This window comes from Oncorhynchus nerka, linkage group LG23, assembly GCF_034236695.1.
Source record: "Oncorhynchus nerka isolate Pitt River linkage group LG23, Oner_Uvic_2.0, whole genome shotgun sequence".
In the NCBI taxonomy this organism is placed as follows: Eukaryota; Metazoa; Chordata; class Actinopteri; order Salmoniformes; family Salmonidae; genus Oncorhynchus; species Oncorhynchus nerka.
The window spans coordinates 22,207,161-22,223,461 of record NC_088418.1 but is presented as its reverse complement, the minus strand read 5'-3'; the positions used below and the strand labels follow the sequence as shown (position 1 = coordinate 22,223,461).

The 16,301-nt window shown below is 42.2% G+C and overlaps 2 protein-coding genes across 6 annotated transcripts; one reads left to right on the top strand and one right to left on the bottom strand.

Annotated features, from left to right (window-relative positions):
• Window positions 1-180: 180 nt before the first annotated feature.
• nfe2l1b (nfe2 like bZIP transcription factor 1b) lies at window positions 181-7,852 on the bottom strand. 3 transcript variants are annotated; one of them, XM_029629244.2, is made up of 6 exons: window positions 7,638-7,852; window positions 5,313-6,154; window positions 4,425-4,646; window positions 4,237-4,290; window positions 3,924-4,082; window positions 181-3,830 (listed from the first exon to the last, which is right to left on the bottom strand). In XM_029629244.2, the coding sequence occupies exons 2-6, from the start codon at window positions 5,865-5,867 to the stop codon at window positions 2,451-2,453; spliced, it is 2,370 nt and encodes a 789-aa protein (XP_029485104.1). In that variant the 5' UTR covers window positions 5,868-6,154; window positions 7,638-7,852; the 3' UTR covers window positions 181-2,450. The 3 variants fall into 3 exon arrangements, with proteins under 3 accessions (XP_029485104.1, XP_029485102.1, XP_029485103.1); XM_029629242.2 differs by having other exon boundaries at window positions 4,237-4,329; window positions 7,638-7,851; XM_029629243.2 differs by lacking the exon at window positions 7,638-7,852 and adding an exon at window positions 6,877-7,566 and having other exon boundaries at window positions 4,237-4,329.
• Window positions 7,853-10,609: 2,757 nt separating this feature from the next.
• Window positions 10,610-13,433, top strand: si:ch211-194k22.8 (uncharacterized). 3 transcript variants are annotated; one of them, XM_029628726.2, is made up of 7 exons: window positions 10,611-10,929; window positions 11,039-11,134; window positions 11,559-11,618; window positions 11,744-11,849; window positions 11,953-12,194; window positions 12,426-12,612; window positions 12,969-13,433. In XM_029628726.2, the coding sequence occupies exons 1-7, from the start codon at window positions 10,843-10,845 to the stop codon at window positions 13,127-13,129; spliced, it is 939 nt and encodes a 312-aa protein (XP_029484586.1). In that variant the 5' UTR covers window positions 10,611-10,842; the 3' UTR covers window positions 13,130-13,433. The 3 variants fall into 3 exon arrangements, with proteins under 3 accessions (XP_029484588.1, XP_029484586.1, XP_029484587.1); XM_029628727.2 differs by having other exon boundaries at window positions 10,616-10,920; XM_029628728.2 differs by lacking the exon at window positions 11,039-11,134 and having other exon boundaries at window positions 10,610-10,920.
• Window positions 13,434-16,301: the final 2,868 nt, after the last annotated feature.

Sequence of the window (16,301 nt, the reverse complement as noted above, 5' to 3'; positions counted from 1 at the left end):
CAGTTGTCTCAGTATCATTCTGACAAAACTACAAGTTTGTGTAAATAGTTGGATAGCTACATTTAGAAAGGCTTGATGTATTCATCTTCACAAATCCTAATGAACGGACATCCTATTCCCCCCTAAAGTATACTTATGGACACATTTCACCCTGTTATTAATAACGCAAATGATGCACAGTCAGATTAAAATAAAAACACTTTATTAAATCAATAAAATAACAATCCCAGATTGCCAGCAAATATTTTAAAGTAAACCAAAGAAACTGCACAACCAAACCCAAAGCAGGGGTGAGAAGGCTGTGCAAAACACACAAACTACAGAAATAATGACAAAACATGAAACATTTAAATATTTACAGAACAAACAAATGCAGTGCGCTAAGAGTAGTAATAACTTAGTGGGTTTAGCATTGTGTTGCAATGCAGGTGAACGTTGCATGTCTGAATATGTCAAACGTTTTCTCAAGTGCAAGAACTAACAACTTAACAGCCGTCTCATTTCTTTTCATTTAAATTTTGAGACGCCCCAAATGTATTTCCTGCTAAAAGTATTAGTACTGCATGAAACATTTGATTCAAAGCAATGTATTTTACTTGGCTCCCCTCTCAGGTTAGTGATGACAAGAACAATGAAAGTTATGTGAATGAATAAGAACATAGGTCATCCTCATCATTGCAGCAACTTAGTTCTTTTCCCCCCTTTACTGTAGATTTGGGGCTCTCAAATGTACTCAAATTCTCTTTAAACAGCCATCTCTGCCGCATTAAATGGAATACTAATCATCTTTTTGTTGTTAGGGGTACATGCTAAAACACAATTTTTGACCCTAATAAAACACAAGCTCAGATAATAGCACTTCTAACATAATGAAAACAGTCCAATAACCTTTGTTTGTAAAACCAACAAATGTATAAAATGTGCTTGTGAAACAAAGGCATTCGAAAACAAGGTGCTCACTTCACACATTCTTCTTGTCAGTTCGATTCAATTGATTGACTTCTCTAACGACACAAATGAATGACCCGTAAACTATTGCAGCTGACAACTAGGCTATTCATCAACTGAATCTTGTCCATTGCTTCAGATCACTATCAAATAGAATGACAACAACATCCCCAAGTTACTCTTTCAAAGACTACCACTCTGTAATTACTGGACAGACAAACTGCTTACCTCTGTCACCTTACAAGAAAACCAACCAACTTAATGTTAATGACAGTAAAGATGGGTGCATATGATTAGTAATTAACAGGCTAAACTTCCACAGGGCTGCAGTTCATGCAGTAGTTCCTGCAAAAAATGGCCTATCACAAATCAATATTGTGAGTTTCCCTGTCCTGCAACGTGGTTTACAGGAACAACACACGGTGTGTGATGCAATAAGGGCAGGGAGTAGACCTAAGATGATATCAAGCAAGACCTCTAACCTATCTTATTCTGGAGAGTATGAGAAATTGTGGAAAACTAAAACAAAATGACCAGAAGAGCTCATCCTTAAACCTGTGGCAGAGGGATAGCCAGAGACACGGCACGATGCATACAGCCAAGCCTTAGAAGGACAAATTACAGTGCTATGTATAGATATACAGAAGCTGTTACATTTGTTATGCAGTGTGTGCCTTCTTCCTCAGTGTCCCATCTCCTACACCCATCATGCTCCACCATTATGGCTAGCCCAAGAATACTCTCCAAGCCTCTCTTTTTGTTGTGTTCCAGTGTCCTAGTTATGTCAAAGAGACTCAAAGTCAATGACATTGGTCAATCAAAAACGGTGGTGTTTGTAATACAAACATTTTGAATGAGTGCAGTGTCAAGACTACCTAGACATTTGCCTAGAAAACAAGTGAAGTGAACCATACAAATTTGGTTATTATCGGCGGTATAAGATAATGGTATCCCAGATGATGGACTTGCTTTTTATCTCAAGTTTCTCTTGGCTTTCCTCTTCTACTTACTCCAGAAACACTCCACCAATCACGTCAAGGCCCAAGCAAGAAATCTGGTTTAACAATCTGTTCGACGCTGACTAACAATGGGCTGGAATTTACACCCCATTTCATGTTGACTAAATGTTTGTTTTTCTTCAACTCCACTTGATACCAGTCCCTTCACTTCACAACATGATTTATCAACTTCCTCTTCACTGGGCTGGTGCCATAGGATCCAGAGAATCCTTTCAACCCCTTATTTTCCTTGTTTATTCCTTTTCCCCCACCTAAACAATAAATCCAGTACTCAAATGAAGAACTGCTTCAAAGTCATTTTCCAGAGAAAACGCAGGAACCAAAAAAGAAAAAGGGAAAAAAAAACCTAATGCAGGAAGAGTAGTCAACAATGCTATGTTTCTCTTCACAAGAATCTTCTTAAAGAAAAAAAGACCTCTTGCGTCTGCAGAAATCGTTCTTAGTGATTTTAGCAAAATGAAAGAAAGGGCAGCAGCTTCCTCCTCACTTCTTTTTGTCCTTTTGTTTCTTGTCGGGCTTACGGGTCTGCTGATCTGTCATGTTGCGGGGCATGATCAGAACGCTGCCGTCGGCGCTGTACTGGAGTGAGTACTCGCTGGGGGGGTAGGGCCGGCCCTCCTCATCCCGAAGCTGGGTGAACACTTCCTGGTAGAGGCTTTGCACTTTCTGCTTCATCTGACGGATGGAGCGAATAAACTCCATCTTCTCCTTCAGAAGTCGCGCCTTGTCACGACGCATGTCGTGCACCCCTTGCTCCAGGTTGATGATGGTATCCAGCTTGCGCTTCCGGCAGTTCTGGGCTGCCATCTTGTTCTTGCCACGTCTACGAATGTCGCGAACGAGAGCCAGTTGGGCCTCGCTCAGGTGGTGCTTGGACAGAAGCTCGTTGAACTCCTCTACAGGCAGATTGATGATCTTCTCATTTGAGAAGGGGATCTTCATGGCCCGAGCCCGGCGCTCGTCGCGACTCGACTGTTTGTCCAGGAAGTCCTGTTGGGGTTGAAGCTTCGACTGCTTCTCGCGGCCCATTTTCTTGCCAGTGGGAATCGGTAGCTCTGGGTGTTCATCTAACGAGGAAGACAGTGGTAAATTGTAAGTGTGATTGTGGTTGATGTTGTCAAGCTGAGGGAGCCCATGGAACTGGGAAGGGTCTTGATAGCTCATGCGGCAGAGCTTGTTGAATTCGGGTTGGTAGCCCCCCACAGCACCTTCTTCTGGTTCCACGGTGACTGACTCAGAGTCAGTGCTGTATCCCACAGCCCCTTCCTCTGAGAAGGTGGCAGAGGTGGAGGAGGAGGCGGCAGAGGAGCAGGAGGTCTCAGAGCTGCTCGGGGAGACCGGGCTGTGACTGGAGTCCAGGGAGAGGCCTGAGTCTGAGTCGAGTTCATCCTCCAACTGAGAGGCCTGGGCCTGGCTGAAGCCCTCCTCCATTGCCAGGTCCAGCAGGCTGATCTCATCCAGCATAGACTCCTCCAGCAGACTGCTGAAGGGGTCAGGCAACACTGGGGTCGAAGTGATGTTGTTGGTGCTGTTTAGAGGCGGTGGGAGAAAGAGTCCAGTCAGGTTGGTGGCTCCGAATGTAGAGTTGACGCTGGAGGAGTTGGAGCTGGAGGACATTCTAAGCAAGGGAGGGCGTGGGGTGCCAGTGCCATCAATCTCTGGATTGAAAAGCGTGGGAAAATCCTGACTGCAGCTAGGGAGGGAGGCCTGGTGAAGGCTGACATCTTGGTGGATAAGGGTGGAGGAACGAGTAAGTCCAAAGCTTTCAACCGAGCCTGACTCAGTTGTGCTGCCACTGGTATTGGCACTGTTGGAAGTAGTGCTGAGGAAGGAGTTCTCAGAGGTGTTGTTAACCTCCATTTCCTTCAAAGAGGAAAAACCTGGTTAGAGAACATCTAATAACAAAAATATATATTTATTGGGAGAACCAGTTGTGATTAAAGCACAAGTACAAACCTGTAGTTCCATGATAGCCATGATGTCTTGCCACTGCTGCTCCAGGTCCAACTGGGGCACAGGCTGGGGCAACGGGGGAGGCAGTGGCAGCCCCTGAGATGTGGATGGAGCTTCTTCATTGGCCACTGCAAGCTCAGCAGTGACTACAGGGGCTACGAACTGATAAGATGTTTACCTTAAAAATTATCTCACAAACATGTTGAGATTATAATAGACCATAAAGGCAATCTACCTTTTGTAATATCATGGTTTGTTTAACTTAATTTAAATGAAGACATTTCTGTCTCCTGAGACAACTTGCAAATGTCTTTACCTCAGGAGATTCTTCTCCGAAAGGGAAGGTGGCCTCAAGCAGCCTCAGGCATTCCTGCAGAGACAGTGAGGTCTGAGAGCCAAGGCTTGTGAGCTGAGGGGGAGGGGCAGACAGCACAGAGGTCACTCCCTTAACTATCAACTGTAGTGGACACAGGATCATGAAACACAATCTGTGCCCTTAGCTACCTGCTCTGGTATGCTTTCCCCTGTCTCTCCATCCACAGGCTGAGCCTCTTGAAGGTTCACTCCGTTCCTCCAGCTCTCCAGTGCCTCTGTCCCTTCCTTCTTCTCCTCTGGGCTGGGCTTCTCCGCCTCGCTCTCCTTCTGGCGGCTGCTGTAGTTGAACACTTCCCGTCCTGCACCAAGGTCGATATCCTGTCGCCACAGGATGTCAATCAAATCAATGTCCTGAAAAAGACATGTCAGATGAGAAAGATGTCAGGACTACTAAGAAAAGAGCCCTCTTGATTGAGTTGTACACCATCTTGTCTTACACAACTTAATTCTAAATCAAAAGCACGTCAAGGAGAGAGAACTACTTGACTGTGGTGCAATTGCCAAAAGATGGCTTCAGCTGTGATATGGTTGGCTTTACATGATATTTTCATCCTCAGATAGGTCAACACGTGGCGATATACATAAGATTTAAACATCAGATCATGTAACTTGAAGCTAAGCCCACTGATTCAACTGTAGCCACTTAATTACCATAAAAGCATGTGATTCCACTCCAGTGGGAGACTCTGTTCATTCTAGAGCTTTAACAATGGCTTAGTGTTTGGCCCAAAACCACACTGCGTCTTGAGTGGTGGTCCTGTGACTATTAGGGGAAAGAATGATTCTAATGTAGGAAAAATGACATTATAATAATGCAGATTACACAATGCCAGAAAAAACTTCCATCTGATTACAATTGTGTTTTATCAAGGTTCAGACATACAATGGGTCTCTGACAGCTAAATACAGTAAGCTCCTAGTAATATATCCCTGTACATTACGATAGACGTGCCATGCCTCAGCTTGCCCTAGTCTTGTGATCCTGAGTAGAGGTGAGATCATTGCATGCTTTCTTACCTCTTTGGTGAGGTCAGCGTTGCCCTCCCTGTTGCCCTGCTCCTGGCTGTCCTCGGGGGCCACAGCTCCCAGGGTTCGGACCTCTCCACTCAGATTGTAGGTGGACTCAGGCGCTCCGCCGCCCCCCCTCATGACCGGGGCTTCGGAGTTGTTCACGTCCTCCAGGCCGGTCCCATTGTCCAGGGTGATGCTGGGGCTGGGCTGGCTGGCGGCGGACACCACAGTCTCAGGGTCGCGGTGCACCAGCCACGTGCTCAGTTCTGGACTGGGCACTGACAGGCGATCTAGCTGGCGCACCTGGTTCAGCAGCCGGCGGGTGGTAAAGAACTGGTCGAGGTCCACACTCTTGGGATGGATGCCATACCCGTCCAGCGTGTTGCGGAGGTTGTGGAACTGCGTCTGGGTGTAGGCCGAGCTGGGGCCTAGGATGATCTCTCGCAGTGGGGGCAGTTGATTGCTCAGGTAGGTGTCCAGGTCCACCCGCACCCCAATGAGACTCAGGAGGATGGTGAACTGAATCAGGCCCTCTGTGAAGTACTTTTTCAGGTAAAGCATTTCTTTACAAAGGAACAAAAAGTGAAAGTAAAAAAAATAAGTAAAAAATAAATAGAAACAGAAAAATTGAGTTCCACAATAGTTGATATTGAGATTGACTGATAAAGAATGAAAGTATGAAAATTGCAGATATGACAGAAGTGAAGAGCGACTTTTGGTGTTTGCTTATGATGTGAATAGAATGTAGAGGGTTTCTGTGGTCTTGTATGGGAGTCCAATATCAGTCAAAGGCTGAACTGTTTTCTAGGTCAGGTTTTGGTCTTCCCCATTAGTAAGTCCTCCCATATCTGCACAGAGAGAGAAAGAGAGAGAGATCAAGGACAAATTAAACATCCTTTTCTAGGTGATGATGCCTTTAAAATGTAATGACAAGATCAAAAAAAAATATGAACTTGTTGAGTAAATAAGTTTAGGTCAACCTGAGCCTGTGTTCTACCATCAAATTTCACTTAGTCACAGAAAAAAAGATTACATTACATAATGTCAAAATAATATGTCATAACAGCTGCAGAATGCATCAAACATTGTTTAGGCCAAATGAAATGTGAGTATGGCCTTATAAGTTGAAACAAACAGGCTTGTCAGCCACACATGATTTAAGATGACCAAATTCACTGATAAAACAAACATGAATTGCCAAATAAAATGCACACTGAACTCATAACCATAAACCAATCATATGCACTGCCAGTGCAGAGGCACTAAATGAGATAACAAAAAGTCTCACATATTTCTATGGGAGAGAACAATTAGAACCCTACTTCTTAGCAGCAAACCATTACATCTTCACTTTCTATAGCAGTGGTTTTTCCTCCTGGGGACCTCACACCTGATTCCAGATGTCAACTAATCATAAAACCCTTGACTAGGTAAATCAGGGGAGCTAGTTCATGACTACAACTAAATTGTGAACTGGGGTCCCCACGGAAAGGTTTAATGGCCACTGTCTCTAGAGGACACACTGCACATCAACCCCAATTTAAGATGAAGACCAAATAGACATGCCAACCTGACAATGCAGAACAACTGAAATGGATCACCAAGGCCAGTGCAGGAATAGATAGTTGTGAAGGTGAAAGAGGGAGGGTCTCTTGGGTTCTCCTCCAGTAGCTACGCTTCCTGACACCCATCCCTAGCGGTCTCCCTCTCACCCATCCCTTGCAGTCTCCCTCTCATCCATTTTCTTTTCAAGATCTCCAGTTTACCGATGTATACAAAATAACATTAAATTAATACCAATAAAAACGATGCATCAGTTTATACATCAATAGTGTTTAAAAGTAGGCAACCTAACAGAATCATAGCTAGCATCCAACGGTATTTATCGTCCAGACTCCAGTGGGAAGTGTTGATAGCGCTCACTTCCGCTATCAAGCAACCTCCCTAGCAACAAGTGGCGCAGTGACAACAGACAGGCTGGTGAACCATTAACAAAACAAGGGCACAAGCACAACATGGGATCCTCACAAATGTTTGCCAATGGGAAAAGATTGGGGCGGGATGTTGATGTGACAGCAACGGGGAAAGATAAATTGCTAAAATGTAACGTTAGTTAGCTAGCTAACGTAACGGTTACAATGTATTTTAAACAATGTTTTGTATTGCCACTCAAATAAATGTAGACACAAGAAGCAGATAATCCATCTGCTAACTTTAAGTCGCTTGTCAAAAAACACAAGCACAATTAGCTACAAGCTAACGCAATCTAACGTTCTGTAGCTAGCTAACAAAGCTAGTTGGCTAGCTAGCTAAAACCTATTTCATACTTACGCGTGAAGATTTTATACATTTGCCTGTATGCCCACAAGTCGGCCAACTTCTATAACCATTATCTGAATCCAGAAGAGTTCTCTCATATGTGTTATAAGCATTACCCAAAGTCATTATCCACCCTTTCCCCCCATTGAATGGCCCACCATGACTTGCAATATTTCCAATTTTCTAGCTAGCAGCAGCACGTCTGACGCCAAAACAAGGCTTCCCACAGAGCATGCGTAGAATATTCTAGGGCGCATGTTTTCATCACAGCAGTGAAAATCACCGAATTTAATCCCTGGCTTCACAAATCAATTATTAACTTTAGTTAGACTGAAAAAAAGTCAACTTCATGTCATATTATAGATTTAAAATAGAAATCGAATACAACAATCAGCCCTTTCTATACAATTAATCGATTTTTTTGTGGGCTAAACGTCAAATTCGTTTCATAAATAGAATGGGGCTAGGCCTATTAATTATATAATAATTCACACAGAAAGTGAACAACTGGTTTCACAATTATGCATAGGATATTATGCCTGTGTAACAGCATGTGTTTTATATCATGTTTGTTTCTTTACATTTTTATTTTACTTTCTATTATTTTCATCCTCTTATTTTAATCCCCAAACTGCTGGATGATCCAGGAGATAAGAGATACAACTTCCAACATAACTTCTTAAGAATGCCTGATAAATTGCTCAGAAATATATAACTTTTGATTGAAACTTATAATTTTTGTAGTTGAGGCTTCACATGCACTTCAAGTCATAGGCTAATTTTTTACAATGAACCTTTATTTAACTCCGCAAATTAGTTAAGAACAAATTCTTATTTACAATGACAGCCTAGGAACAGTGGGTTAACTGCCTTGTTCAGAGGCAGAACGATAAAGCTACCTGACACCCCTCATAGTCATGGCTAATTTATTACACGTTATATCACAGCTTTTCCCACAGAGACCATGCCATAGGGACAAAATCTTGTGTGAGCTTTTGTGTGTAGCTTTCGTGTTCCTATAATTTGTGTTAATAATACCATGGTATATCTGGCATAGGGTAGGTTTACCCCTAGAAATAGAATTAAGGTTTTCCATTATCTGAATCAAAAGCACTATTTATTTGTCAAGTACATTTACACACAACTCAGATTTTTACTTGGTGATATCTGTATGTTGCTGCCTGTGGTAGACAACATTTAGAGACATAATACAGACAGCGGAATTTAAACAAAGTCTACGTACTACTAGGTAGATTGAGCATAGAGCTATAAGAGAATGAACAGTCATCATGGTTCTGTCAGTAACTCCTACTGTCCCCCGTGATAATCAAACCAACAACCCTGGCGATGCAAGCGCCATGCTCTACCAACTGAGCCAGACGTGACCGCAGATGTGGTAATGCAATATAGATGACGCCTGTAACGTGTTTGACTATGATTGTTTTTAATGAGGGAAAAAAAATCAGCATTTTGTATTATTGTATCATTGTGGAGTGACACGTAAATACATGTTTCTAACTCTACTGTCTTTATGTCTTTACAGTGTCTGCCATGTATCCTGCTCTCGTGTCCAACTATCACTCTGAGTCTGAGGCAGTCAGTGCATAACACAACTTTGTAGTATCAAGGCTCAGGAAAAGACCCAGATACAGACAGTTTTGAAGTAACAAAAGTTTATTACAGAAACAGGGGGGCAGGCAAACGACAGGTCAAGGGCAGGCAGAGGCCAGTAATCCAGGGTGGTGTGACAAGGTACAGAACGGCAGGCAGGCTCAGGGTCAGGGCAACAGAATGGTCAAAAACCGGGATAGCTAGAAAACAGGAACTACAGTAGAGCAAGACAGGAACACGAGTAAAACACTGGAAGGCTAGACGAAACAAAACGAACTGGCAACAGACAAACAGAGAACACAGGTATACGTACACTGGGGATAATGTGGAAGATGGCAACACTTGGAGGGGGGTGGAGATAAGCACAAAGACAGGTGAAACAGATCAGGGTGTGACAGGTAAGGGTTAACCCAACAGCGAGGTAGTGGAACAGGAAGAGCAGTCCAGGACTGTCCAAGTTGTTTGAATAACCTAATCTTCATCTCCACACCATCTCCAATTTATGAAGTTTATTGGGATAATTCATACTTTCATAGGTTTTGTTACTCAAAGAGACCTCCAGTTAATTTCCACAGAGACAAAATCGGTATTTGAGTAAAGGATAATGGATTTTTGTGAGTGATCATGATGGATGGATGCTACCAGATCACAAGAGAGCACATTTAAGCAGGCAAAACATCCACTGTTTAATTAACTTTAAAAAAAATAATGTTTTTACAATTTATTAAAAGTTTAATTAAGATTGGATTGATACATATCCAGGATGTGGACAAAAAGTTGTTAAAAATATAATTTTTATCACAGTTATCAACTTCAATTTGGCTTGCAGACATTGCTCAAATGCATCATGATGTGTCATTAAATCTATTTTTGGAGAGCATACATGCTCTTTGTATTTTGTGGCACATACAGTAAAGCCATTGAAATACACTATGAATACATATTTCTCTTAGTCTTTTCTGTGAATGTAATGGTCTTTTTCTAAACTATCAATCGACCAGTATTTCAAAGAATGCATCTTCTTTTCAAGAAAATATGTTTATGAACTATCAATTTGTAGCAAATTAACTGAAACTGTGACGAATTTCTCAGTTACATCACCACACAAGCATATCATCTCTCAACAAAAGTATTGCTTTGACTGTTTAATGCAATGCATACATGCATCAAAAAAAGTATGCTTTGATAGTGTCAATAATTATAATAGAAAGAAAAAGGAATGAAAATACTCTTCCAATTCTTATTGGTAAAATTAAAAGTGATTTTCTGATTATCATCACCCAAAGTGACGTATTAGGTAGCAAAAGGTACAATGTAACTTTGAGAGGGATTACAAATCATTATCGAATCATTCACGGCTACAACTTAACAGTGCCACGTTACGCCTCCGTGTATAAAATCTTCACTCCCTCTCTCTGTTTTGGCATCGAAGGGGATGTCTTCGCACGATGGTTCTGGAGTAGAAGAAAGACAGCAAGCGTCCCATCCTGCGTTACCCTCTTCCGTGTACCCAGGACACTTTCACTTATCAGTCTTCCCCAATATTTTGAACACGTGCAGTATGCTGGGCACAGTTTTTCTGCAAGGCAGTTAATGGAATAGAAATATGAGAAGGAAATCAAAGGCGAAACGAGTCCTTGACTACGAAAGTGAAGAAGATGAAGACGGGGCTCAAAAAGGAGATGTAAGCTTTGTAAGAGTAGCCTATTGTCATAAAATGTTTTGATCTTAAAATATGAACAACTGTGCTGTGAGTTTGAATAAACGTGTTTTAACTTTATCATGCCATAACTGTCTAACAGCATGGGGCGCAGAAAAGAAGAAAACAGATGCATCTTGATAAAGAGACAGTCGAAGAAAATTCTTTATCCTCAGCCGGCTTCCAGAAGTGGATACGGGTTTGTTACTTATACAGTTACATACTGTATATCTTGAAACATGTCTATTCTATAATAAATGCACCACCATGTATGGCATATGTTGATGTTAGCTGTGATTTGACCAATGGACACTAGGCTTGGGGTGCAAGCATGGAGAACAGCGGGGTAAAACATGGTACTAAATGAACTGCTTCTCCATTAAACAAAAGGCGGCTCTTTTTTGGACTGCGTGTAGTGTGCATTTATATGTTTTGCTACTTTATGTCACAACTTCAAAGTAGTCATTTTTAAAAATGTTTTCCTGTTATAACAGGTATCTCATGAAATAGGCTTTGAAAGTTACTTGTCAATGTCTTATTTCAGAGAAAGTTCGTAATGGTAATAAAATAGTTAAAACTTTGGATGATTGTATACAAACTTTGATATCCTATTTTTTTCACAGGCTTTTGAGCAGGGCAGTCCTAACTTGTATCACCTGAGGGACAGCAATTCCAATACAGAGGTAAGCCTATACACACACACAACCCACTCTTTCTGTACAGTTGTGGACAATTTGTGATGTGATGTTATCTTGAACATTCCTTCCAATATCCAACATCCAATTCTGATTTTGCCTTGTCATGGCAGGAGTCAGAGTTTCTGCAGTCATACTCAAAGATGAAACTCATTCCTATGGTGATTTGCATGCAAAGAGAGATGGAAAGCTTGAAAGACCAAATTCAGTGCCTTACAGGTGAGGGGATTAAAATGAATGAATGAAATCCTCTTGAAACTTTACACATTTGATCCAGAGTGAAGTTAAATGTTTAGGACATTTTGTGTGGATGACTCGACAGCTTGTGGAGAGCTGTCCAGAAACCTCAAAGCCCTGATAGAAAAGACCCAGAGGTGGTTGAATGAGGACAGCAAGACATCTGTCCAAGCGTCACGTCCTAGCCTAACTGTAGGACTTGTCAGTGGAGATGCCATGACCCCAGATTTACTGGCCTGCCCAACTGGGATGAATGGGCAGTGGGAGAAACAGGGGGCCTTACCCCAGAAACTACACAGGCACCATACGGATGGACTCTTCACCGAGGTACAGATAAACCACTACACTGATTTTTGGTCATGTTCAAGAGGCACAAAATGGGATAAAACATTTAAATAAATGGTTGAGGTTCTACCAGAAATAACACTTATTTTCATTTTCCTGTTGGAATATTTGGTGTAAAAAAAAAAAAAACTTGAGCTACACCCACACCCTGCCTCTTTTGAACTGGTTGTCAGTCTCCAAGTCTTACATATACACATCTTATTTTGTCCTCAGTTCATTACCCCAGAGTTGTTGGAACGGTGCAACACTGGCACTACAGCTCAGAAACTGACCAATGACCTGTTGCGAGGGCTGTATGAGAGGGACTGCCTAGCATCCCACTCCATCTCAGGGCTGGTGTACCACAAGAGGTCTCAGACCAAACCTGCTCTCCCTACTGAGGAGGTCCAGGCCATACTGAGTAAGCAGCCTTTCCCTCAACATACCTTATTGGGAGACATAATAAAGACAGCACAGAACACTGAGGTTCAGTGCAAAATGCATTATTAGGCTAATGTTTATTTGATTATTGTTTGAAAAAGATAGTTGGAATGTCTTAAATACATATCTACAATCGTTGTAGCCTTTGGTTTTGACTTGCATAATAACTGTATTGTCAATGTTTCCTAACTGTTCCTGACCTAGTTTTCTAACCTTCAACCACCTCTATGAATTGACGTACATGAGAGAAAAAACACGTGTTATGCACAACTGTAATCATTTCTGTTTAAGGGAGTTCCGCACGCAAATGTACATTTCATGTGACTATTTCCACAGGGACAGTTCAGTATTTTTTTCCTGGAAAGACAGATGTGGAAATTAAAGGATACATCCGGCAGAAACTGCAGAACGAGGCGAAGAGGCTGAGGAAGAAGCCTCCACTGTTGGGTAATATGGATTCCAGCTTTGACCTCCCCTGTCCCAGAACGTATTGTTAACATGGATTTTGTCGAGGATCAAAGGTGAAATATCTGATTATGGATAATTGACAAATGCATGGAGGTAATATTTAACTTTTTTTTTTACTTCAATGAACCATGTTCGACTGCTGACGTTTGTGAGAGGTTGAGATTTGAATAGGTGATCATGCAGAACGCAAGTTTATCCTCAGTTCAGTCAAACATGAATTCAAACTTTGCATTCACCCTGGCCTCTGGTTGCTGTAGATCTAGATAAAGCATAATACTGAAGCATATGTGAACTTTATGTCCCGATTATAAATAAATGCCAATTGTTTTTGAATTTTGTATTTTTAAGATAGTCATTTGCAAAACATTGGACCTTGCAAAATCAATGCTGAACGAGTGTTAGCACATTCTCAATGCCTTTGAAAATTAACTGTATGATGAGCCCCATGATGAGTTAGGGTTGTTGTTTTTTTGCAATGACAACCTGATAGTTGATTGGATTGAACAAAATATATCTGGAAATTTGCAGTTTTTCCATGATCCTGCATTATCAATAAAATACATAAGAAAATATATTTACTATATTTTAAAGAGGGTATGTATGTGTACAGACAATGGTGATCAATGACCGAGGAAGAGTGACAACAGCAGGGGACACTGACCCAGTTGCCTTGGCAACCCTAGTCTTTTGGGCTACAGAGGCCCAACATCTGTCCACTCCACTGCTAGAATTATCAGTATGCTTATAATACATTCAAATCAAATCATATGTTATTTGTCACATGCTAAGTAAACAACAGATGTAGACTAACAGTGAAATGCTTATGGGCCCTTCCCAACAATGCAGAGAGAAAGAAAATATAAACAATAGAAAAGTCATAACACGTAATTATAAAGGTAATAATATACACACGATAACTTTGCTATATACACGGGGTACCAGTAAATCAAATCTAATTTTATTAGTCACATGCACCGAATACAACAGGTACACCTTACAGTGAAATGCTTACTTACGAGCCCCTAAGCAACAATGCAGTTTTTTTAAAAACAGATAAGAAGAAGAAATAAAAGTAACAAGTAATTAAAGAGCAGCAGTAAAATAACAAGAGCGAGACTATATACAGGGGGTACCGGTACACTGTCAATGTGCAGGGGCACCAGTTAGTTGAGGTTATATGTACATGTAGGTGGAGTTATTAAAGTGACTATGCATAGATGATAACAGAGAGTAGCAGCGCTGTGAAAGGGGAGGTGGGGGCAATGCAAATAGTCTGGGTAGCCATTTGATTAGGTGTTTTTATGGCTTGGGGTAAAAGCTGTTTAGAAGCCTCTTGGACCTAGACTTGGCTCTCCGGTACCGCTTGCCGTGCGGTAGCAGAGAGAACAGTCTATGATTAGGGTGGCTGGACTCTTTGACAAATTTTAGAGCCTTCCTCTGACACCGCCTGGTATAGAGGTCCTGGATGGCAGGAAGCTTGGCCCTAGTAAGGTACTGGGCCGTTCGTACTACCCTCTGTAGTGCCTTGCGGTCGGAGGCCGAGCAGATGCCATACCAGGCAGTGATGCAACCATGCCTGGTATGGAATCTGCTCGGCATCCGACCGCAAGGCACTACAGAGGGTAGTACGAACGGCCCAGTACCTTACTAGGGCCAAGCTTCCTGCCATCCAGGACCTCTATACCAGGCGGTGTCAGAGGAAGGCTCTAAAATTTGTCTCGAAGGTGCAGCTGTAGAACCTTTTGAGGATCTGAGGACCCATGCCAAATCCTTTCAGTCTTCTGAGGGGGAATAGGTTTTGTCGTGCCCTCTTCACGGTTTGTAAGATGGCACCGGAGAAGAAGGCAAACGTTTTACTTGCCCCCAACCGATTGTGTTTTTTTGTTTGTTTATTTGCGTTGTTTGTAACTTGTTTTTTAAAACTTATTTTGTACATAATGTTGCCGCTACCGTCTCTTATGACCGAAAATAACTTCTGGACATCAGGACTGCGATTACTCAACACGGACTGGCAAAATCCTTTTTTCCCTTTAACGAGTCTGACGAGGCCGACGCAAATTATATACTGCTTTCTCGGGAACAGCCCAGATCCCCGTGATTTGCGTGAAGAGGAGGTGGAGAAAAAGGGGCCGGAGGGCCGGCTGCCTTCTGAAAATTTGTAGGCGATCGAATAAACCCCAACTTCCTTCCATTCTGCTAGCAATCCTGCAATCTTCGGACAATAAAATATATGACCTACGCGGAAGATTAAACTACCAACGGGACATTCAAAACTGTAATATCTTATGCTTTACGGAGATGTGGCTGAATGACGACACTATCAACAGACTGCTAGCTGGTTAAACGCTGCACCGGCAGGATAGAACAGCGGCTTCTGGTAAGACAAGGGGCGGCGGACTATGTATTTTTGTAAATAGCAGCTGGTGCACGATATCTAAGGAAGTCTTGAGCTATTGCTCACCTGAGGTAGAGTATCTCATGATAAACTGTAGACCACACTACCTACCTAGAGAGTTTATCTGTATTTTTCGTAGCTGTTTTACATACCAACACCATCAGAGGCTGGCACTAAGACAACATTGAATGAGCTGTATTCTGCCACAGGCGAACAAGAAAACGCTTACCCAGAGGCGACACTCTTAGTAGCCGGGGACTTTAATGCAGGCAAACTTAAATCCGTTTAACCAAATTTCTATCAGCATGTTAAATGTGCAACCAGGGGGAAAAAAAAACTCTGGACCACCTTTACTCCACACACAGAGACACATACAAAGCTCTCCCTTGCCCTCCATTTGGAAAATCTGACCATAATTCTATCCTCCTGATTCCTGCTTACAAACAAACATTAAAACAGGAAGCACCAGTGACTAGATCAATAAAAAAGTGGTCAGATGAAGCAGATGCTAAACTACAGGACTGTTTTTCTAGCACAGACTGGAATATGTTACGGGATTCTTCCAATGGCATTGAGGAGTACACCACATCAGTCATTGGCTTCATCGATGATGCCATCCCCACAGTGACCGTATGTACATACCCCAACCAGAAGCCATGGATTACAGGCAACATCCGCACTGAGCTAAAGGCTAGAGCTGCCGCTTTCAATGAGTGGGACTCTAACCCGGAAGCTTATAAGAAATCCCACTATGCCCTCCGACGAACCATCAAACAGGCAAAGCGTCAATAAAGGACAAAGATCAA

What these genes read in the sequence shown, in the direction of transcription:
- nfe2l1b (XM_029629242.2), bottom strand. Translation starts at nt 5,867, where the DNA reads ATGCTTTACCTGAAAAAGTACTTCACAGAGGGCCTGATTCAGTTCACC. An exon ending in GGGAAAGCATACCAGAGCAG is followed by an intron (nt 4,330 to 4,424) that starts GTAGCTAAGGGC and finishes CCTCCCCCTCAG; the next exon opens with CTCACAAGCCTTGGCTCTCA. An exon ending in TCGGAGAAGAATCTCCTGAG is followed by an intron (nt 4,083 to 4,236) that starts GTAAAGACATTT and finishes ACATCTTATCAG; the next exon opens with TTCGTAGCCCCTGTAGTCAC.
- si:ch211-194k22.8 (XM_029628726.2), top strand. Translation starts at nt 10,843, where the DNA reads ATGAGAAGGAAATCAAAGGCGAAACGAGTCCTTGACTACGAAAGTGAA. An exon ending in AAAAAGGAGATGTAAGCTTT is followed by an intron (nt 10,930 to 11,038) that starts GTAAGAGTAGCC and finishes ACTGTCTAACAG; the next exon opens with CATGGGGCGCAGAAAAGAAG. An exon ending in GGAGGTCCAGGCCATACTGA is followed by an intron (nt 12,613 to 12,968) that starts GTAAGCAGCCTT and finishes CTATTTCCACAG; the next exon opens with GGACAGTTCAGTATTTTTTT.